Source organism: Zygotorulaspora mrakii, chromosome 2, assembly GCF_013402915.1.
Source record: "Zygotorulaspora mrakii chromosome 2, complete sequence".
Lineage (NCBI taxonomy): Eukaryota > Fungi > Ascomycota > Saccharomycetes > Saccharomycetales > Saccharomycetaceae > Zygotorulaspora > Zygotorulaspora mrakii.
The window spans coordinates 1252664-1273839 of NC_050720.1; the positions used below are offsets into that span (position 1 = coordinate 1252664).

A 21176-nucleotide genomic window follows, 5' to 3' on the forward strand; every position below is an offset into this window, starting at 1 on the left:
ACAAGCTTGCTTCGCAGCTTAATTTGCTTAACTATGGGTATGTTCGCGATATTACGCCACTTGATGGAGTGCAGTGTGCTTTGTGAGTTGCAACGACTAACATTATTGAACGCGATACAGATAAATCTATCGTGAAGGGGCTGAATGATAAACTATACGAGAAGCGTAAAAGCACGGCTCTTGAACTAGAAAGGTTGGTCAAGCAATGTGTTATGGACGAAAACTATGCTAGAATTGATAAGATAATAGATGAGCTGTGCAGAGATTACACATATGCTCTACACCAACCCATGGCTAGGAACGCAGGGCTGATGGGGTTGGCGGCCGCCGCAATAGCATTGAGTACAAATGATGTGGGCAGGTATTTGAAGCATATTTTGCCTCCAGTGTTAGCATGCTTTGGAGATCAGAATGATCAGGTAAGATTCTACGCCTGTGAAAGTTTGTACAATATTGCTAAGATTGCTAAAGGAGAAATTCTTGTTTACTTCAACGAGGTCTTCGATGTGCTTTGCAAGATAAGTGCAGATACGGAAAACTCAGTGAGAGGGGCAGCTGAATTGTTAGATCGTTTGATAAAGGATATTGTCGCGGAAACTGCCTCAAATTATGTCAGCGTCGTTAATGTAGATCCTCGCGAGGTATCCCATTCTACTAGAACCGATCCTGTCACAGGAAACGTTTATCAGGGAGACTATGAACAAAATAGTTCGCTTGCATTTTCTTTAGCAAGATTTATACCTCTATTGTCTGAGAGGATTTATACAATAAATCCAGACACAAGAGTCTTTCTTGTGGATTGGTTGAAGGTTCTACTAAACACGCCCGGTCTCGAATTAATTACTTTTTTACCCTCATTTTTAGGTGGATTATTTACCTTCTTGGGAGACTCTCACAAAGACGTCAGGACTGTTACACACGCCCTTATGGATTTGCTACTCCACGAGGTTGACAGAGTCTCAAAACTACAAGACGAAATCGAAAAGACTGAGCTGCAAAGAAAAAGGTTAATAGACGATAAAAACGATACGCCATCAAAGAAGATTGATGGAATTTTGATTGCTGAAAAAAAAAAGACCTTGATGAATGCCTTGGGAAAGCTATCCGTTGACCCTAACGGTGCTGCCTCTGAATCTTCATTAGTTTCTGATGATGCCAATTCAGACCAATTAGAAGAGGATTCTTCTTCAAGAATGCTAGAGCAAAGCCCTGAACAATCAGAAACTCGAGATGGAGAAGAATATATTCCAGGACAAGATATTCACCTTGATTTCCCTGAAATAATAGATGTGCTGATCAACAATCTTGCATCTTCCGAAACAGAAATTCAGTTAGTAGCTCTTCATTGGATTAAAGCCATTCTATCGTTATCCCCTGATGATTTCGTTCCCTTCTTTTCAAAAATACTTTCTTTATTGCTGAAGCTTTTGAGTGATCCAGATTCTCGTATCAGCGAAAGTGCTCAAATTGTGAACCAAAGACTAGTTGCATTATGCAACGATCATGAGAATTTCAAGTATTCAACATCTATAGCGTACGGGTCAATTGTCAATACTATGACATTGCAATTTTTTGATAGTAAGGTTGACGCAAAAATAGCATGCTTAGATTGGTTACTTTTAATCTACCGCACGGCTCCGGACCAAATTATGGAGCACAGCGAAAGCATGTTCTTGACACTCCTTAAGTCATTTTCTGACAAAGATAGCAGGTTAATAGAAAAAGCTTTGGAGCTCCTGTCTTGTCTTTGCTCTGATTCAAATGACAATTACATCAAAAAGTTTTTGCAAGATCTTTTGACATTGTTTAAAAGAGATTCGAAACTTCTAAAGGTTAGAGCAAACTTTATCACAAGGCAAATATGTGCAAGGCTATCTCCTGAACGTATTTATAAAGTCATCTCACCATTATTAGATTTCAATGATGACATCATTTTTGTACGCATGATGATTCAAATTTTGAGTACCAATTTGATCACTGCTTCAGAGGTCGAACCTCTCCGCAAAAAATTGAGAAATGGAGATGAAGGGGCATTTTTTAGAACACTTTTCAAGTCATGGTGCTACAATCCTGTTTCTGTAATATCCCTATGTCTAGTTTCAGAGAATTATGAAATGGCTTATTCTGTTCTACAAGCTTTTGTCGATTATGATTTATCTCTCAACGATTTAGTGCAACTAGATGTTCTAGTTCAGTTGCTGGAATCACCTGTCTTCACAAGAATGAGATTACAGCTACTAGAGCAGCAAAAGTTTCCTTATCTGCACAAATCTTTATATGGAATATTGATGATTTTACCACAATCAAAGGCATTTGATATTTTGAATCGCAGGCTTAACAGTGTTAGCAATTTTGGATGGAATTCATGCATCGAAAAGCCTTTTTATGAACAGAGAAACTCGTCACGTTCTAGCGTCCATACGGGTTCTGACCAGGAATCTCCCCGTAGATCCAAAAGTCAAAGCAATTTACATTATAATGAGTTACTCGAACACTTCAATACAGTATGCGAGGCTGTCCGTCCATCGATAGCATATCTGGACGTCTGCGATCCAGATTTACCTTTTCTAAATACCGCTTATGAGGGCAAAGGAAGTTTCGAGACTCCGTCCATAAATCATGGACGAGAATCCTCAGTAAATAGCAAGATGGGGAGAGACACGAGTGAAAGTTTTACTGACAACAGCTCAGAAATATATAGAGATGGTGCTGCCAGTAGAATAACTAGGCGAATTTCAGGCAAGTTAAAGAAATTAAGTAGAACTTAAATAAAAGACTTGTATTGGCAAGCAAACAGAATACCAAATTTCTGTAGACTTAGAAGTTATGCATTCATTGTAACAGCTCATCCCTATAATGTGCCTGATAGTTGATTTTGCTTGATTTTTCTCTTCTGATCTGTTGATCGAGAGCCCTCTTTTCCATCTGCTGCATGTTTTTAAGTCCTTGTTTGAATTGTTTCTCAGTGATACCACTGGCCAGTCTTCTATCTGCAGCACTAACGGTTCTTCTACTTTCGCTATGGCCTGGTGGTAAACTTATATTTTGTCTGTAATATCTTTGGCCACTACGGTGGCCAACTCTCGCACCTGTTGGTAGAGTTAATTCCATACCCGTATCATCTACAGGAAAAACAGAGTAATTAGAGTTGATACCGTTCTCGCCGGAGTCCATAGCCGGGAGCGTTTTGTCTTCCTCAGTTTTACTGTCGGAGAAACGAATTTTTTTAGAACTAGTCATGTCATCAGTTTCTGTTTGTTGGGAATCTAAAGAGCTGAAATCGTAGAACTGAGATACACTATTTCGCTCCTCCTTGGTTTCGTAAGGGAGCTTACAATGACGTTTAGAATTCATATGTGCACGTATGCTTTCCAGTGTGGTGCCCTTAAAAACACAACACAAACATTGCTTCTTATGAACTACAATTTCAATCAAATGTTGGATTAGCCCAGGTAAATCTACAAGATATGACCTCTCAGGGATATAAAGACCATGGCGCTTGAACATGTGGCTCAAATTCCTTTCGAGATCCTTATGTTTCGCTCCACAGAAAATGCAGTCGTTTATGCTTACCTCGTTATTTTCCTGTTCACCTGCAGATGATATTGAAATATTATCATCACCAATATCTGACTCATAGTTGGATTCGCTGGTAAATCCATATTCTGACATGGTGTCCTCCCCGAAATCTGTAGTGACTTCTCCACTCCGTATAGACAACCTCGATATTCTTGAAGCGACAGATCCAGTAGGTGAAATGGAGCGTACAGGTCCTAAAGGTTCTTCATGTGCCTCCGGTCTTCTGCTCCGTGTCGCCAGAGTCGACCCTTCACCCTGTTCTGATCGCTTGTCTCTCTTCTTTTCCTTCGAGAGGCGATGAACTCCTTTGAATAGAGGAAAGCCGAACTCATCTACCTGGTTTTCAGATCTTTCTCTTTCAACTACTTGTAATTTTTCAGCAAACTGGGCAGCATCAATTGGCGGCAAATTGGCAATTCTTCTTTTCAAATTATATCTGTGCCATTCAGTCTTCATATGATACCTTTGTGAATCACTCGATCTGAACTGAATCGAACAGGAATTACAGGTGAATATAGCATAGCTCATACTTTAACTTGATCTCAAAAGAATGGCAGGATCGTTTACTGTGGTTAGACGATATTCATTGAGATTTTGTTTAATCTTTGCGCAGCTTCTATTGAACATTTTTCATTGCGCCTAATTTCTCTAAAAAAATATGCTGATGATGAAGATCGCACAGGCTCCAAATAATAGTTTCAATGTAGTTCAAGGGGGAACCATGCGAGCTACAACAAGGCGCTCTACTTGTGGCGCAAATTATGTTGAGACATTACGCACTTAAGAATACCTGCCTCTTACCAGTTTCATTAATAATCGCTATGGGATGATCGATGATCACTACCATGTCCTAAGCCAAGTTGTACCAGCTATTGAGACCACGAAGAGATGGGAAATGTGATTGGGTGACCCGTATATTGAAGCAATGTGTGCCACTCTGTTGGTTTATGCGAGTAATGATAATCTTATTCCGAGCCAAACAAGCTGAAAGGAGGAGAATGCTATGGACACTAGCGAAGCTGTTTTGAATGCTCTGTCAGGGTCTAAACTGGGGCACATAAATAATTATAATTTTCAGAGATGTTAATCCACGGAATGGCTTCACAGAGCATATATAACTACGACTTCCATGGTGTTGGAAACACTAAGGTCATTCAGACTTCACATCGTTCACTCTCCTAAATTTATATTTTTGACTCTTTACGAAAGAACAGGCATTTATTAGCTTTCTCTAGATTCCACGAAACATACGTTTGATCTTGTAAGACTGCGCTGAGTTTTATTCTGCTACAGTTTTTTTAAATTTCGTTCTCTCTTCCTCTCTGCCAGATCAGGAACATCATGAGGTATTCGTGGTTACTGGAGACTGAAGAGAAAGCTTGAGGCCAAAAGAGGTGAAAAATTAGCATAAACATAGAGTTAAAAAAACTAAGTATAAACTTACGAACTAACAGAAGTGTGGTACACTCATTTGTGACCCAATTCTTTTTTTGTCGTCTTATTTTACCGAAAACGTTAAAGGATGTCGTACTCAAATGACTTAAACTTATAGCGTCGATCCCATCATTCTTGTGAATCGCGAGGTTGACGTGGCCCACGAGGGTACCGAGGCTCCCTAGCTTCTCTTTGTTCACGAGGATCTCTTTGGTCGCGAGGATCTCTTTGTTCACGTGGATCCATTTGTCTACGGGGATCCATTGGTTCACGGGGATCCTTTGGGTTACGGAATTCGTATGGAGGACGTGTGTCGCTGTTTTGGTTGTCGTTGGGATAGCCGGACATTTTACTGCGTTTTGTTAGCCTTAGAACGTACAGACTCATAAAATATATTGATATGTGTTTTTGTATAACAACATGGTCTCCTTTTATATTGAAAAGTTAGCTAACACTTGATATATACCGGCAGCACAAAGGGTCCAGATCAAGCATCGCATACATTGCTTCTTACTCTGTATTGCTATTGATACTGTACGTCATATTAGTTCATTCAGTGCTCCTTCAACGCATCTCCAAAGCTGCTACTAGCACAAATGATGAATCGAGACATCCTTTAGTATTTAGACCTTATATTTGTTCTGGACACTTTAGAATAGCTCATTTTTGATGTTTTTTCTATTTTTCATTTTCTGTATTCTATGCATATATGAGAATGGTTCCAAGAATGTCGCAATGTTCTTTTCTTTTACGCGAAGTATAAGAAGTCATAAAGAAGAAATGATACTCTTGCTAGCGATTTAGAGGCGGAGATTGAGTTCTGAACACTCATTCTATTTGTATTTCTATTCTACTTGTACACCCTTGAATAGCAAACGACATATGGTGTTGTTTTAGGGATTGCAAACAGAAATAGTTGCGTTTTTGAATTACTAAGAGACGGTGCTGTATTGCAGCATAAGAGAAAGGCTGTTGATTTAATTTACTGTTTGTGGCAAAATATATCCTTTTATTTTGACCAAATAAAAATAGTTAGTTTTATATACTCATGCTAGAGCGTGTACAGAATTACTTTGCATAGTATCCCGATCGCAGTTTCTGCTTGTAAATTGTCGTCAAAGTTAGGGCGAACTATTCAACCTCTTTTATCGAAAACGGTGGATTCAACGAAGAGCACGGTTCCAAGCCCCACAGAATGACAAACTGTGATACAGTACAAGAAACCATATCAATTTTTAAAGCAGCGCGCATTTTGAAAAGAAGCAAGGCTTTTTTTATTGGAAAGAAATGAATTTGCAATGCAGCATACTGCAGTAAAATGTGCAAAATTTTAGGACAAATCTTCCACGTTCTCAATAGATACTTACATATGAAGCTATGATACAAAATGAGCTGCGCGTAACAACAAATGTGACGATGAAGAACATTAGTTCGAAACCCAACGTTCAGATGCCCTTGGCCATATACGTTTGTAAAGAGACATCGCAACGACATCCTCAGCCGATAGTTTACCATCGAATGTTGCCTTGAAATAACCATGGGTACCAAGTGCTTCTTTGATAAACCCTGATCTTCCTTTTGGTGTAAACAACGGTATAGATTTGAACCATTCGACATCCTCTGCGTTAAAGAACATGTAACGGGCAGTGAGCACATTCTTATTGAATCTAAATGGGAAACCGGTAAGAACAACTCTTTTGGCCAGTATTCTTGTATAATCTGTGTTTAAGAATGTCCCACTACCGATTAATTCTATTCCCTTTGGATCATTTGGAGATTGCTTGAAGAAAATAGCTGGTGACTGAGTAAAATCCACAGGGGCGATACATGTTGCGACCGATATACTATCAGGATGTAAGAACCTTTCGTATTTGTGAACATTATTCGGACTATTTGATGCAGCCGAGAAAATTGGGTTTATCTTGTATCTTCTTACTCCATATTGCACGATTAATGGTTCTTTCGATGGCACAGGCTGATCAAATTCTTCCCATCTCTGTAAAGAAAAGTTTACTACCGCATTCTTATGCTCATGCAAGAGCAAACCGTATACAGCAAACATTACTCGTTTGCAATCCACTATTTTCGACAATAGCACCTTTGGAAATTTAATATATAACCTTATTACATCACCGGCAGAAACTTGTGCTTCCTTCTTAGTATCTTTGATAATTTTTGCCCTGGTATTTTTATAGTTAGATATTCTCAACACACGATTCCACTCTGTTGGAGCATGCGGATCTTTTTCATCCACATCCCAGTTACAGTTGTATAGATTCTTTAAACCTCTGTATCTCTTTAAACGTTCAATAGCCGACTCATTAGGTTTTAATTCAATTTCATCAGGAAATTCGCGATCCTCCTTCTCAAGATCTCTATAGGCATTAAGTTGATTCTCTTCCTCCTCTGGTGATAAATCAACAAACATGGGTTCCTGATCACCGTCTATCGACATGTCTTCCTCTACTTCCATTAATTCACTACCGCCATTGCTATCAAAGTCTACGTTGCTGTCCACGATTTCTTCATCTTCGTCCAAATCTTGCAAATCTTGGAAATCGTCATCTACCACTCCTTCAGAGACCTCTTCAACATCATTTAAATACCATTTGGCTTGATATTCCGATGTTCCCTTAGGAACTGTGCTAGCTGATTTAGACTGCTGGACACCTGGTAAAAACCCGTGACCGTCATATCTTGCGGATTTCAAATTATCGTATTCGAATTCTTCATCTTCATAGCACTCACCCACGTCGTAGTCGGTTGGGGCATAATCATCCAAAGTTTCTCTGTTATCAGTGGACTCAAAAACATGATTCAAATCCAAGTTCAAGTCTTCATTTGAGGAATGCTGCTGTTTTCTTTTTCTTGCGGATGATTTGCATTTTTCAATTCTCGTAAGTTGAAAATCGCCTAGTTCTGGTATGTGAACCAGCCTATTTGCATGAAACCCGTTACCACGAACAGTACCCTCAACGACTAGTTCGCCGTATTCCAAATCTCTTTCGACAAAATCTATTTCATCTGCCACCACATATCCTCTATCATCTCTCCATTTAACTTCTCTTGGATATTTTTGACAGAGTACCCTTAGTGCGTTACTTGACTCCGACAGTTTTTCCAAGTTGTACACGCGATCCTCGTTGGGGAAGAAATGCTTGAAATAACTTTCCAAAGACTTTTTAACATCAAGTTGAAACTTTTCCTTGGGATGGACTTCTGACAGGTTGGAGACAACACCCATGTAAGATGCGATACCCTGCAATTCCAGTGCTCTGATGATCTGTTCTCCAACTTGCGTATCCACTTCACTGGTTCCACTCAATCCAAATATCACGTAGTCAGAAACTTTTGCACAATCCAAAATTTGAAGGAAATTTGACATATCCGGAGAGACTATTTTCAGATTACCTTTGTATTTCTTAATATATAAATTCTTGACAAATGGTCCCTCGGTCGATTCCGCGAGCACGTCATCTACTTCTGCAGACGCAAGTAATTTCCGATAGATGTCGAGAGGATCGACGTCATTCGCCAAAGGTATTATGGTGATAATCTTATCTGCACCACTGGAACCTTCAAATAGTTTTCTCATCTCCCCAGTGTCCATTATTTTCTGTTGCCTCAGCTGTCTGGCAGCATTTTTCCGCTGAAGCTTTGACTGCGGCTTCCCAGAGGACCCATTACTGCTTTTAGAATTCTTCTCGACTTTGCCCTTGTAAATTCTCTTCAAAGCTCCTTTCGACGAGTGTCTTGACTTGAACCCTTTGTGACCATTTTTTATAGATGATCTGTGAGAATGTCCAGCCATCTTCAGTTGCTCGCAAATAATCACTAGTCACCTGGCTACTCCCCCAAGAATTACTGCTGTCTCCAACAACATTAAACTTCTAGATGACAATGCATTTGATGATCCCAGATGAGATGAGATGAGATACCTTCCTTAGTCCAAAAATTTTTCATAAAAACGGTGCCCTACTTTTTATCAGATAGGGTACGTTTTTCAAATTACAAAAAGTGGACTGCTTTCTGGTTTTGACACCCACACAGTTCTATTACACTCAGGTGGAGGTAAAGCAGTACACCATGAAATCTCACCTGTCTTCGTTTTTTGTTGCGTCACTTTTCCGGACAAACCGTTTTTTGAAAAACTTCAATTTTTCGAATCATTCGGCTGAAGTGACCAAATACTGGTTGTGTACCAACAATGGGTTGGAAAATCTGTCGGAAGGAAGCTGCCGCAGTAACATGATTGTTCGTTAGTGGTGGTGAATGGTATCGAACCTTGTTGTAATAGTGTTTGCAGCGCTCAAAAGTAGTGATATATTTGCAGGTAGCAAGCTAATTTCTAAGAGGCAACAATACCAAGTACAAAGACTATAATAAAAGCGTATGTGATGTGATGACTATTGGAAGAGCTAAAGAATCAGCTGCGGCGAGCCCTACAGAAGGAACGAATATTTGAATAGCGACATAACATGAGGCTACAAGATGTGATATAAGATATCAGGGTTTGATATAATATGAAACAAGATAATGACATTTTGGAAGCGATATAGCCACACCACGGGCCCATGTTCACCCAGAGAGTTTGAGAGCGATGCGGATGGAAATCGGATAGAAATAGTGGTGTTCACCGGAAGCACAGGTTAAGGCAGCGCTCCATTGGATCATTTGGCTCTTCTCTATGTTTGTTTAAGAACTGTTTTACTAACTTTTAGTTTTATTGTAGAAAATGGCTCACGAAAACGTCTGGTTCTCCCACCCAAGAAGATTCGGTAAAGGTTCCCGTCAATGTCGTATCACCGGCTCCCACAACGGTCTTATCAGAAAGTACGGTTTGGATCTATGTCGTCAATCCTTCAGAGAGAAGGCTAACGACATTGGTTTCTACAAGTACCGTTAAATGTTAGAGTTCCGATTGGTGTCCTCTCAACCTTTATAACTACTAGTCCTGTATATCTATTTATAGGCACAAATTTAAAACAAATTCAACTACATTGAAGCAAAGCATGTGAGCAGAAACTGGAGCGTTGAAGCACATATTGAGACCTAGCACCTGAAGTGCAATTGCAATTAACACTAGCTATTACCCTGCCGTATCATAGTACCTCTTTTTTTTTGTATTTCTCAAAAGTATAAAAGAGAGAGCTCTTCGCACATTTCTTCTCCATCACGTCGGCTCTTTTGATGTTTTTTAAAAGGCTGAATCAAAAACATTTTATATAAGGAAACGATGCCACAGTTAGCTGTCCAGATTTCAACGGTGGCCAATTGCCAGTGTTTCAAATTTTAATTTGAAATACGAGTTTCCGAGATCGATTATATATTGACATGATAGGAAGTCCGTTGTCCGTGTGTTCGCAATGAACGATAGGCTTGGGATGTCGAAAGAAAGTCAACATTTTTTTAATTCACCGCACGCAATATTGCGAGCTCTTTGTGTTAGCTACACATATTATATAAATCACAATCTTGGTGTGAAAATATCAAACTTTTTTACAGGTTGACGTACTGGTGCGAGGAACAATCCTGACTTGAACTCACCAATATCTTTAATCAATTCACCACTTGGATAGCTGTCCTTATCAAGCAGAGACTCATCGTTCTCATTGGAAACCTTCTGCGACTTCAAGTGTAAAATGATTTTTGAAGCCTTTGGGCCTACGATATATGAGTTGTAAAAATCCATCATATCCTTCTTTGTCAGCTCTGATATCAATTTTGCCAAAGTTCTACGATTTGTAAAGTCATAATCACCGAGATAGATGCTTGTACTAAACCTGGAGCTTTCCTCCCTCATGTTTTTATATTTTTGAAGTAAACTTTTGCATAGTGCATCCTTGTGTCTTGAAAAATCACCTTCTGTCATCTGCTCCAAAACCTTGCCGAATTCTTCTAAAAATGTATCGATTCGCCATTCCAGATAGGGCGTGGTACGTTCGGACTGAATTAAAAACCTCATATTAATTGTTCCGTGATTACTTAACGTTGAACTGAATACAACATACCCCAGTTGTTCTTTGGTTCTTAAGGTATCGAAACATGGTTCATGGATCATTTGAGCGAATAGTTTACTTTTGGCAGCAGTTTCATCGTTAATAGTTCCAATTTGTGTTACTTGTTGAATACACGAGTTGACATTCTCAGCATCTTCTAAATCTTTTTCATATCTCAATGTCTTGCCCTCAGGAATTAAAAATGACCTTAATCTGCTATTCTTAATTTGTGGGTTTGATACAGTGGTAGAGCGCAGTATCTCAACTACTGAATCAATTTCATTTGCTTCGTCATATTTGAAATTGCCATGCACTAAAGTTTCGTAGAACATTTCCTCGTATAGTGTTGGGACGAATGAAGACATTTGCTCAAGAGTTATTTCATTCATGACTTCAAGCTTTTGCCTTGGTGGCCATGATCTTTCATTTATCAGTGCCGTGTAGGAAGAAGAGACCTGCATGTATGGGGTTTCATAAAGTTGATTTTTCAAATGTTGCTTGGCCTTCTCTTTTAAAATCTCGAATCTTTTTGCATCCAAAGAGAAATTTTTGACACCTTCCAAAAACCTAATTAGTAAAATTGTCAGTTTATCGTTGAATCCTGAGATGGTCAAATCTAAACCTTGGTTAGTCTTCACAAATGATAATTGTGAGTATGCACAAGATGCATCGTATTGTAAATCTTTCAATTGGTCATTCACTAAGTGAACATAGAGCGTGGTTAACATTGTATTCACAATACTGGCATGGGTATGCGGAAGTTTGAACGAAACGTATATGTAGCCTCTTGGCTGCCAAAATCTATCGTCTTTTTTATACCATAATTTACTAAATTTTCCTTCTTTCAATAATAGCGGCTCCTCCAAAGGTGTTATATCAGTAATCCTATCTACATTAAAATTTGTCGCGATAAATTCATTTGGACGAGGAAGATGCAATTTCGCATTCAAACCTGCACTTTTCAATCTTTTAGCGAAATCAGTGCTGTAGCTTTCCAAAGAGTACTCCGTACCGTACCACTTTTCTACGGAGTCCGTTTTAGAGATTTTGGACATTATCATTATGCGAGAGTTTTCCACAGTTAAGGAGTTGACGTATTTTGTAATCTCATCAGGTTCATATTTGGTGAAAAGGTTCGTGGCGAGAATATTCTGAACAGGAATATATTCTTTTTCTAGGCGTTTAGCAATTGAAGACACAGTATTACTTGGCCCAGCCTTCTGAGTAAATTTGAACGCTGCTCTTTCAATATCTTCTAACTCCAAAAATATACGTTTGTCGGGAAGAGAAAGTTTCAGCATCTCAATATACTGAAAGACCGCGACAGTAACATCTTCAAAGTTTTTCAGACCTTCATCTGTTAAATCAACATCGATGGAAAATACAGCGTTATCTTTTGATACTGTATGCCCACCAGCAGACAGCCCATTAGCGAGTCCAATATCCTTAAGGTGAGCCAATAGGGAACCGGAACCCTCATGTCCGACAAGATGACTTATGATGTTGCTAGGCTTGGCTTCCCAGTCTCTATCAACATCCGGCGCGGCAAAAGTAATTTCCAATTTCTTCAAATCCTTGACAGGTTTGACATGAATCATCTTTTGCAAATCCGTTTTCTGCAACATGGTAGCACTATACTCGGGGGCGGGACGGCCACTGTTCGATACATCTTTGAAAAGTTCATAAGCCCATTTAGAAAGAGTATCCAAATCTTCACGTCCCAAAATACAGAGCTTCATCAAGTTAGCAGAGTAACACCTGTCGTAAAACTTCAATAATTCATCTCTAGTATCAACGCCTTTCGATTTTGGAATCTCCATTAAAGTTTTGAAATTACCAGTTGAAAATTTATGATATGGATGGTCTGGATTTGTCAAGATTTTATCTAACTGATAAAATCTCCACAAGTCGCTCTGTAAATTCTTTTTATTCTCACTATCCACTGCTTTGATCTCTTTTTCAGTTGAATCCTTATTAAACAAAGGACATGAGAAGAACCCTGAGAATCTATCTAGAGCACCATGCAAATGCTCGTGATTAACCTCAAAATAATAATTGGTATTAGTAGCACCTGTGTAGGCATTGGAGGAGCCGCCATGTTTACTCAAGAAACTCGAGTACTCGTTTTCATCTGGAAACTTCTTGGAACCCATAAATAGTAGATGCTCACAAAAGTGTGCCAATCCTGGTAAGTCTTCTGGATCTTCGAATGCCCCCACATTGACATCCAATGCTGCCGCTGCCTTATCTGTCGTTGGATCCTGAATTACCAAGGCTTTTAAATTATTAGGCAATTTAATGTAACGATAAGACCTATCATCCAGATCGGGCTTTAAAAAATTCAGCCCAAAGTCTGTATAACTTTCTGATGCCATATTTGTATTGTGGAAACGGCGTGAATTAAAGTTGGACTTCACAATTGAACCTAAATAACCTCCTCTGCGAAAAAAATTTGCTCCAAGAAGGATGCTCATAAATATCCAACACTGAAACCAATGCAAATGACGCAATCCGGCAAATTGATCTCTTGGGGTACGTTGTACTGTGTCTGTACTTTATCAATGTTGCTTGCAGGCCGACGAAAAGAAAATAACGATTGACTATACCAATGCTATTCTATTTAATCACAGTTGCCAGAATTAAGAGTATGATAAATCAGATGGGCCTTTTTGTATATCAAGTAACTATTTGCCACCCATCTAATTCTCGGAACGCCAGCCTTATATATATTGTAACTTTACCCATCGGGTAACACTTTATCTTCAAGCGAGGAACATATTAAGAAACAAGAAGACAACTGTGATGCCACGTATCAAAGGGTTTGACCTGTTTACGATCGGTGTTATAATTGTTGCAGGTGTCTATACAGGCACTAAATTTTTTGAACCTCTAGTCATCGAGCAGCTACGAAAGGATGGCCATTTAAGAACTGATATTTCAGTCCCCAAATATAACAGCGAGGGGGAACCGGTTGACGAGAAGTCCATGATGCAGCTTAGAAAAGAGCTAGAGCAAATAAACAAATTAGAGAAATCACAGGCTCGCAAACCTCAACCACCTGCTTCAACCACTGGAACATCTCAAAGTTCGTGATCTTCTAAAGTGTCAATTGGTAGATCATTATGAACGTAGAGAAGCTTGGAAAACAGAAAAAATTTGAATCCAATCATCTCATCGCATGAACAAAAAGATCCAGCGTTGCGGCTATATAGCTCTTGTAAATACGTATTTTAAGTGGTGCAATCATGGGTAAGTCCAAAAAAAGATCAAGAGCGTCTAATGCCCGTTTAAATCCCCTAAATGGCGCTGGCAGAAGCAATGCCAGGGACAGCTCTTTGGTCACAAATAAGTTACAGCCACTTCTGAAGAATCTAGAGAGCGCCATTCCCAACGAGAGGGCAATGGCTCTAGCATCGATTAGTGTCCTGTGTGAGGATCCACAAATGAGGAAACTGTTGCTGAAGCAAAAGCTGATCCACATAATGTTGAGCAGGCTGTTGTCAGATGACAACACCGATATCATCGTGGAATCGTATGGCCTCCTGAGAAATCTCTCACTGGAGGAGGGATATGATGTATCAATTCACCTGTGGAGGTCTGAAATTTGGAGTAGCATATCGCAAGGATTTGATAAATTAATAGAGTCATTGAAGGCCCTACAAAAGAACGAACAACAAGGTGAGAAAAATGATAAAATACCCACAGAGTCAAGAAGGCTATTATTCGATTACGCCGATAACTTGATTTCCCTGGTTGTCGCATTATCCAATGGTTCCGATGACATTCTTAACGAAATTCTGGGAGAAGATAAACTGAACTGTGTATTTAGAGTCGTTACCAGCCTGCTGCAATATGGGATAGACAAGTTACCAATAGCGGTATTGAATACTATTTTGGATTTGATTTATGATTTAAGCTCAGAGTCCTTCTGTTTCATTGAGAAGATAAGTAATGATGCCTTTTTATCAAATTTTATTAAAGGGCTACCTGATATGATGAACAAAAAAACTTTTAATGAACTTTCAAAAGTCTTGATCCAGGGTATTTATTTACAGTTTTTGGACGCAGACATCACTTATGATCAGGCAAATTCTATTATTATTAGCGTTTGTGGATCCATAGAGAATATCGATTTGGAACAAGTTGAAGCAAATTTGTCCAGTAACGCAAATGATGATGAACTGGTTAAAACACAGGACTCTAAAGTGGCAGAAAAGATTAAGGATTATACGAAAGCGCGCACAGGTGCTATGATGAAACTACAAAGCATAGAAATTGCCATTGATATAATGACGGCTATTATTGAAATAGTCGCTTCCCTTTACGAAGATGGGAAGAAGAAAATACCACAAACACTCCAAGGTACTCTCACTCAATTTTTACCTCTTATCTTCGAGGGGTTAGGACCAAAGTTTGCATCGCGTATTCTCATAGCGTGGAATAATCTTTTGTGGTTATATTTAAGTTTAGGAATTAATTTTTTTGACCTTCCTGGTGAGATTTATAAAAGTCTCTGGACATATGTCAATGCTTTGCCAGATACGGATATTGACTTGAAATTAGGTAAGCTAAGCGTGATATGGGCGTTGTTGAAAACTATATCTTTTGATTCCGACTTTGAGAAATGGTTACAACAATTCAATTTATCAAACAATTCGGACTTCCTGCATTCTGTTATTAAAAACTATAATGCGGATATGAGCAATGAAGATTTGTCAAAAGAAGACACATTTGAGTTGGGACAAAGGTATTGCGGTGTTTTTTCCACATATGCGCTTTTCAAAGGCCAAATAGAAACAAACAGAATCGTAGGCCAGTTTATTTTGGAGCAACTGTTGTCGCAGGATGTTCCACAGGGGTTGCAAACAGAATTTACTAATTCATTATTTGAAATATATGGCGATGGAAATTTCGATTACGATAAACCTGTCTTTGTTTCTGGTAGATTTCTTGAAATCATAGAAAAGCAGGTCATTCCAAACCTTAAATCGAGATTCAAATTTGTTGATAAGAACAAGGAGCCGCAATTGAAGTCAAAATGTAACGAATGCATCTCCACCTTGGACAGTTTCGTTCAATATAAAAGAAATGAGTGAAAAAACTCATTCTTTCTATTGTATATTACATATAGTTGTTCTTATCTAGTTGTAAGTTAACAAAACTCTTTTTCATTTGGTGTACTGTTTTGCCTGTGTAATGACTTTCTTTTCATACTCTGCTTTATTCCTAGAAAAAGCCCTCCAAGCGGGTTCTTGGGCTGGAGAATTAGGATTCGGAGAATCAAGAAGGTCTTGAACTCCAAGCACTATTTGCTTTAGGGTTATGTCTGGTCTCCAATCTTGGTCCTCGTTCAGAATACTCAAGCATACTGTACCGCTCGGGTAAATATTTGGATGATAAAATCCAGCAGGAAATTTTACCTTTGGAGGTTTTGATGGATACTCATCTGGGTATTCGATTGTTAAGGGGAAAACACCCTCATGCCAAATCGTGTTTTCCTTGCCAGGTATACCAGCCTCCCATTTTTGCAAATTCATTGTACCATCAGCCTTCTTGGTGGGCTTGGCATAGAAGCCAAACGGATGATCTTTTCTCCATTTTTTCCTTTCCTCTTGCAACCGTTGTAAACACAAACTACTCATCGGTATGATCTTATTCTTGCAACCTTCGTTGAAAGCCTTCTGCCTTAATTGATTCTTGTTGTTTGTTTATCTCTCTTTAATTTTTCAATATCGATTTAAAGTCCAACGAGAGACGTGATGAGACGATGCCCGCCTACAAGCCCGCCTTCAAGGAGGACAACAAGCGCAGCAAAGTGGCTCAACCTGGATCTCAATAGCCACACAACGATAGTACAGAGATAAGATGAATCCAGATGACATTCTGAGTGGGGACGAGGAAGAATATGATGATCTTGATGATTTGTTGGACGAGGATCCCTCCAAGTTACTCGATTCTGCACTCGAAACGCAAGACCATAATGAGCCACGACAAAGATCCACAGTGCTCGAAAACGAGGATCCTGAGGTACAAGAGATGATTGATGATTTACAGCGGGAGTTCAGTAACATGATTACAGATGAAGGAGTGGACGAAAAAGTGAAGGAGGAACAAAGCAAGAACTTCCAGCAAATCCTTGAGACACTCAGCAAAACCAGTCAATCAACAACCAGTGGAACAGATGTCAGCGGAGAGCCGCATGGATTCAAGAACGTCGTGTCGAAAACTCTAAACCGCCTGAAAGAGAATGGCAGCAAAGTGGATACAAATCTGGCGCAAGAGGAAAAGCAGCGCAACACTGACGATATACTTTCGCAGCTACTTTCGCAGCTGAGCGGCGTCCCAGATGGCCAAACTGGAGCAGATGGCAATGGAGAGAACATGGACCACGCCATACTGGACATTTTGAACAAGATGTCGTCGAAAGAGGTTCTTTACCAGCCGATGAAGGAGATGCACGTAGAACTGGGCAAGTGGCTGGACATTCACGCACAAGATGAAGAGCACTTGGACAGAATGGAAACGTACCGAAAACAGCACACTGTCGTCGCAAACATTGTAAGCATTTACGAGCGCGATCTCTACACAAACGAAGCGTACCGCGAGGAGATAACGGCATTGCTGGACGAGCTAGAACAGCTGGGCGACTCTCCTATCAACAAGGGGTTCGCCAATCCGGGCCAAGCCGACGCTGATGCGCCTGGCAACGACGATATCGAGAATTTTACCAAACTGCTAGAGATATCTGGCGACGACGAGAACCTGGGGAACTTGGATAAAGAGCTACAGGACACTTGCAAGCAGCAATAGTCGAAAGGTGTCGTCGAACGAAACCATTCAAGATAAGTAAGATAGTAATTTTAAATCTTTTTCTTCCACGCCCTCCGGAGAGGAGCATCGGCGGCTCTAGCCGCCGATACGATTATATACGATACAACTACATTGCCACTACAGAGAACAAGTTGACAACCTCGCAAGCTAAGCACGCTTAGCATGCGGTGCCATCGCTGCTATGCCGCCTGACTTGTGAATGCTCAGTCTGTTACAATCACAACTCTCCTCTTCACCTTACTAGCCTTTACTATACCACACTTCACGCCGCCCGGCTTTTCAAGAGATACCACGGGCCAATAGGACAGCCGACACGCGAGATTTCGCATTGGTTTCGCAATCGTTTCTCATTGCCTTTTGTTTCCCGTAGGCACAAAAATAGCAAGTTTTTCTGCCGTCGAAAAAAACTTTTCTCGCTTTTTTGGCTGGACGCGCTTTGGGGCTAAAAATAACCGCGCCCAGACACCGCGCCCGATCCGAAATGGAAAATAGACGAATCGAGAAATTTACGATGCTGCGTTCCGTTCCGGGTCACATAAACAATTGAAAAAAGCTGGCAGTACTGTGATTATTCTCTTACATATGGTTCATGATGTTACTTGATCCTGGATTTTGTTTTTAAAACAGGATTCTTCATCATTTAGAGATACAATTGGATCCAAGACAGTCGTTGTCGTTACATTCGTTAGAAATAGGACGTTATTACCAGTTATACCAGCTTAAGAAGAAAGATGCGTTTCCAAACTGTTGTGTCCACTGTGGTTTCCTTGGCTGCTTTGTCCAGTGAAGTCATGGCCGCTCCACCCGCCTGTTTGCTCGCCTGCGTGGCTCAGGTCACAAGACAGTCGTCGCAGTGTAACTCGATGAACCAGGTTGGGTGCATTTGCTCGAACGAAGCCAGCTCGGTTCAGGAATGTCTGAACTCGATTTGTCCAAGCGGAGACGCCGACTCGGCTTCCAGCGCTTTCAGCAGTGCCTGTTCTGACCAAGGGGCCAATATCAGCTCGAGGTCTTCGAGCTCCTCGCGCTCGGCCAGCTCCTCAAGCTCTTCAAGTGCCGTCTCTTCGAGTGCCACTTCATCCAGCTCAGTCGTTTCATCCAGCTCCAGCTCTTCCCAAGCATCCAGCTCCAGCTCTTCCCAAGCATCCAGCTCCAGCTCTTCCCAAGCATCCAGCTCGATCGCTCCTAGCTCCTCTACTGAGGCCTCCAGCTCAATTGTGTCGTCGACTTCAAGCTCAGCCTCTGAGGTTTCCAGCTCTGTTGCTCCATCTAGCTCTGTAGCACCATCCACTTCTGCCGAACCAGTCAGCTCGAGCGCCCCAACAAGCTCTTTGGTTACATCAACGACATCTTCTTCCACTTTGCTTCCAGAGACCAGCTCCAGCGCCAGCTCGTCTTATTCCCTATCATATCTTTCTTCCGCTGAAGGTAACGCTCTGCAAGTTGGCGGTTCGCTATTCCTTGCCGCTGCTGCCGCTTTACTAGTCTAAGTTGATCTTCACTAAAAAGTTATCTTCTATTTCAATTGTTGTGAAAGGATACCCACCAAACATCTATCGTCTTGGTACAAACTGCAGGTTTCTTTTGTACATAAATATCTCAAATACATATGTTAAAAGTATAAACGTGATTCTGATTACTGTTTCATAGACGCCGAACCCTCCGAATACAAGGGTGGGTTGACGTATTTTGGCAGAATGTCACTTTGGACATTGTCGTTTGCTTGAACGAAAATCTGCATGGGCTTGATGATATTCTCCGTTTGTCTTAGTGATCCATTGATTTCCCAATTGATGACCAATTGGAAATTGAAAATTCTTTTTATTGAACATGTTTTGAAGCTGTAAAGTCTATTCCCACGATGCAGATAATCCTCCTCATTAAATTTTAATTTCTTCAGGATTGGATTATCCTTCAATTTAATTTCACATTCCAATTTACCTTCAACTCCATTCTGGCTACTGCTCGATACGACCCGTACCTTCGCAAAGTCCATCATTATTGATCGTACTTTGGGTGATAAGCTATTGATCTCGACTAACCTCAGTGAGGAGAAATTTTCATTTGCAATTCCCTGTGAAAGATACGTGACTGTCTCTAATAAATTGAATTGAATACTCAGAGGAGCTATATTCAATTTGCAAATTTGCTTGATGTTTCCTTTCAACACCAGAAAAACTCGATCAAATTTCCCACTGCCATTCTTGAACAGAAAATCTCTTCGATAAGTTTCTCTCATGTTGCGACTTCTTACTTCAACCCACATTGAACTTACACCATCTGGCAATCCCATGCGGTAGGTTGATCTATATCTTTTGTATCTCTCGTTAGAGAGGAGTGAGGGACCGGCAATCTCTTGTTCTAGCATTTGTGGACTCATGTTATAATCTTGTATCGATTCTGTTTCAATGGAGTTGAGATACGCTTCGCTACTATTATTAGATAGGCCGAGATTTCTACTACTAGTATCTCCTCCACCCGTGGATTGACCATTAGTTTCTCGTTCACTTTCGTCTTCTCCGTCATCGTAAAGCAGTTCTGCCGGCTCCGGTATGAATTCAATGGGCTCTATTTCTCTGATAATTCTGTGAAAAGGCTTATACCATGATGTGGATTTTCCCAGCTCAATTTGAACTTGAACGGTATAAATTACTTTGCCATATGAATAGTAAAATAAGTCGAGATTATCAATTTTTGTTAAATCCTTCCAATGATTATTAAAACTTGGTGGAATATTTGTCTCTTCTTGCTTTGTAAAACATATCAAATCCTTGGTGTGATTTATCAAGCATTTTGGCTTCTTAGGCATTTTGGGAAACTGGAATTTGTATTCATAAACTCCCGGTTTGACCTTAAAAGGCTTCGAAGAGCCTTCGATGGCATCCCACACATTATCAGGGGGGAAGACGCGTTTCGTTAATGAGACTAAATTGTGAAGTGATTTGTTATCCTGCACTGGTGTCATCATATTATTGGGATTGGTCAGGCTAATGGGATCAATTTTGGTTACGGTCTCAGTATATCCCTTCAAAAGAACATTTATCTGTTTTATTGTAACTGATTTCTTCAAAGATATGCTCACGTTTCCTGAAACGGTATCATTTGAACTATAGTATACATTGTTATAGGGCGGGTTTAACGCTATGCTGATTTTAGCCACCATTTGCACATAAAGCTCTGCCTGATCTAGACAGAATTTTTTTTACACTGACCTACAGTAGAGGTCAGATTCAACTTTAGAAAGAAGACTTACTTGATCATTCGAAACATCAACATATTGCATCTCCGCCCCCATTTTAGTCGTGGAGAAGCAAATCTTTTTCTTGCCTTGAT

At 40.1% G+C, this 21176-nt stretch overlaps 11 protein-coding genes across 11 annotated transcripts; 6 read left to right on the top strand and 5 right to left on the bottom strand.

The window, feature by feature from the left end:
* Positions 1-33: 33 nt before the first annotated feature.
* On the top strand, positions 34-2768 carry VAC14 (Vac14p; the record flags this gene model as incomplete). The annotated part of the gene is made up of 2 exons (XM_037287422.1): positions 34-37; positions 121-2768. The coding sequence occupies 2 exons, from the start codon at positions 34-36 to the stop codon at positions 2766-2768; spliced, it is 2652 nt and encodes an 883-aa protein (XP_037143317.1).
* Positions 2769-2832: 64 nt separating this feature from the next.
* Positions 2833-4107, bottom strand: REH1 (Reh1p; the record flags this gene model as incomplete). Its single annotated transcript, XM_037287423.1, has 1 exon — positions 2833-4107. The coding sequence occupies one exon, from the start codon at positions 4105-4107 to the stop codon at positions 2833-2835; it is 1275 nt and encodes a 424-aa protein (XP_037143318.1).
* A 2332-nt stretch (positions 4108-6439) lies between these two features.
* TSR1 (small subunit rRNA maturation protein TSR1) lies at positions 6440-8824 on the bottom strand (the record flags this gene model as incomplete). The annotated part of the gene is made up of 1 exon (XM_037287424.1): positions 6440-8824. One exon carries the CDS (start codon positions 8822-8824, stop codon positions 6440-6442), a length of 2385 nt encoding a protein of 794 aa, XP_037143319.1.
* Positions 8825-9748: 924 nt separating this feature from the next.
* HG535_0B06370 (40S ribosomal protein uS14) lies at positions 9749-9919 on the top strand (the record flags this gene model as incomplete). The annotated part of the gene is made up of 1 exon (XM_037287425.1): positions 9749-9919. The coding sequence occupies one exon, from the start codon at positions 9749-9751 to the stop codon at positions 9917-9919; it is 171 nt and encodes a 56-aa protein (XP_037143320.1).
* Positions 9920-10480: 561 nt separating this feature from the next.
* STE23 (metalloendopeptidase) lies at positions 10481-13486 on the bottom strand (the record flags this gene model as incomplete). The annotated part of the gene is made up of 1 exon (XM_037287426.1): positions 10481-13486. One exon carries the CDS (start codon positions 13484-13486, stop codon positions 10481-10483), a length of 3006 nt encoding a protein of 1001 aa, XP_037143321.1.
* Positions 13487-13814: 328 nt separating this feature from the next.
* ECM19 (Ecm19p) lies at positions 13815-14105 on the top strand (the record flags this gene model as incomplete). The annotated part of the gene is made up of 1 exon (XM_037287427.1): positions 13815-14105. The coding sequence occupies one exon, from the start codon at positions 13815-13817 to the stop codon at positions 14103-14105; it is 291 nt and encodes a 96-aa protein (XP_037143322.1).
* A 152-nt stretch (positions 14106-14257) lies between these two features.
* On the top strand, positions 14258-16108 carry SYO1 (Syo1p; the record flags this gene model as incomplete). The annotated part of the gene is made up of 1 exon (XM_037287428.1): positions 14258-16108. One exon carries the CDS (start codon positions 14258-14260, stop codon positions 16106-16108), a length of 1851 nt encoding a protein of 616 aa, XP_037143323.1.
* Positions 16109-16180: 72 nt separating this feature from the next.
* Positions 16181-16654, bottom strand: UBC9 (E2 SUMO-conjugating protein UBC9; the record flags this gene model as incomplete). Its single annotated transcript, XM_037287429.1, has 1 exon — positions 16181-16654. The coding sequence occupies one exon, from the start codon at positions 16652-16654 to the stop codon at positions 16181-16183; it is 474 nt and encodes a 157-aa protein (XP_037143324.1).
* Positions 16655-16877: 223 nt separating this feature from the next.
* Positions 16878-17822, top strand: PEX19 (Pex19p; the record flags this gene model as incomplete). The annotated part of the gene is made up of 1 exon (XM_037287430.1): positions 16878-17822. The coding sequence occupies one exon, from the start codon at positions 16878-16880 to the stop codon at positions 17820-17822; it is 945 nt and encodes a 314-aa protein (XP_037143325.1).
* Positions 17823-18574: 752 nt separating this feature from the next.
* Positions 18575-19333, top strand: CCW14 (Ccw14p; the record flags this gene model as incomplete). The annotated part of the gene is made up of 1 exon (XM_037287431.1): positions 18575-19333. The coding sequence occupies one exon, from the start codon at positions 18575-18577 to the stop codon at positions 19331-19333; it is 759 nt and encodes a 252-aa protein (XP_037143326.1).
* Positions 19334-19479: 146 nt separating this feature from the next.
* On the bottom strand, positions 19480-21006 carry ART10 (Art10p; the record flags this gene model as incomplete). Its single annotated transcript, XM_037287432.1, has 1 exon — positions 19480-21006. One exon carries the CDS (start codon positions 21004-21006, stop codon positions 19480-19482), a length of 1527 nt encoding a protein of 508 aa, XP_037143327.1.
* Positions 21007-21176: the final 170 nt, after the last annotated feature.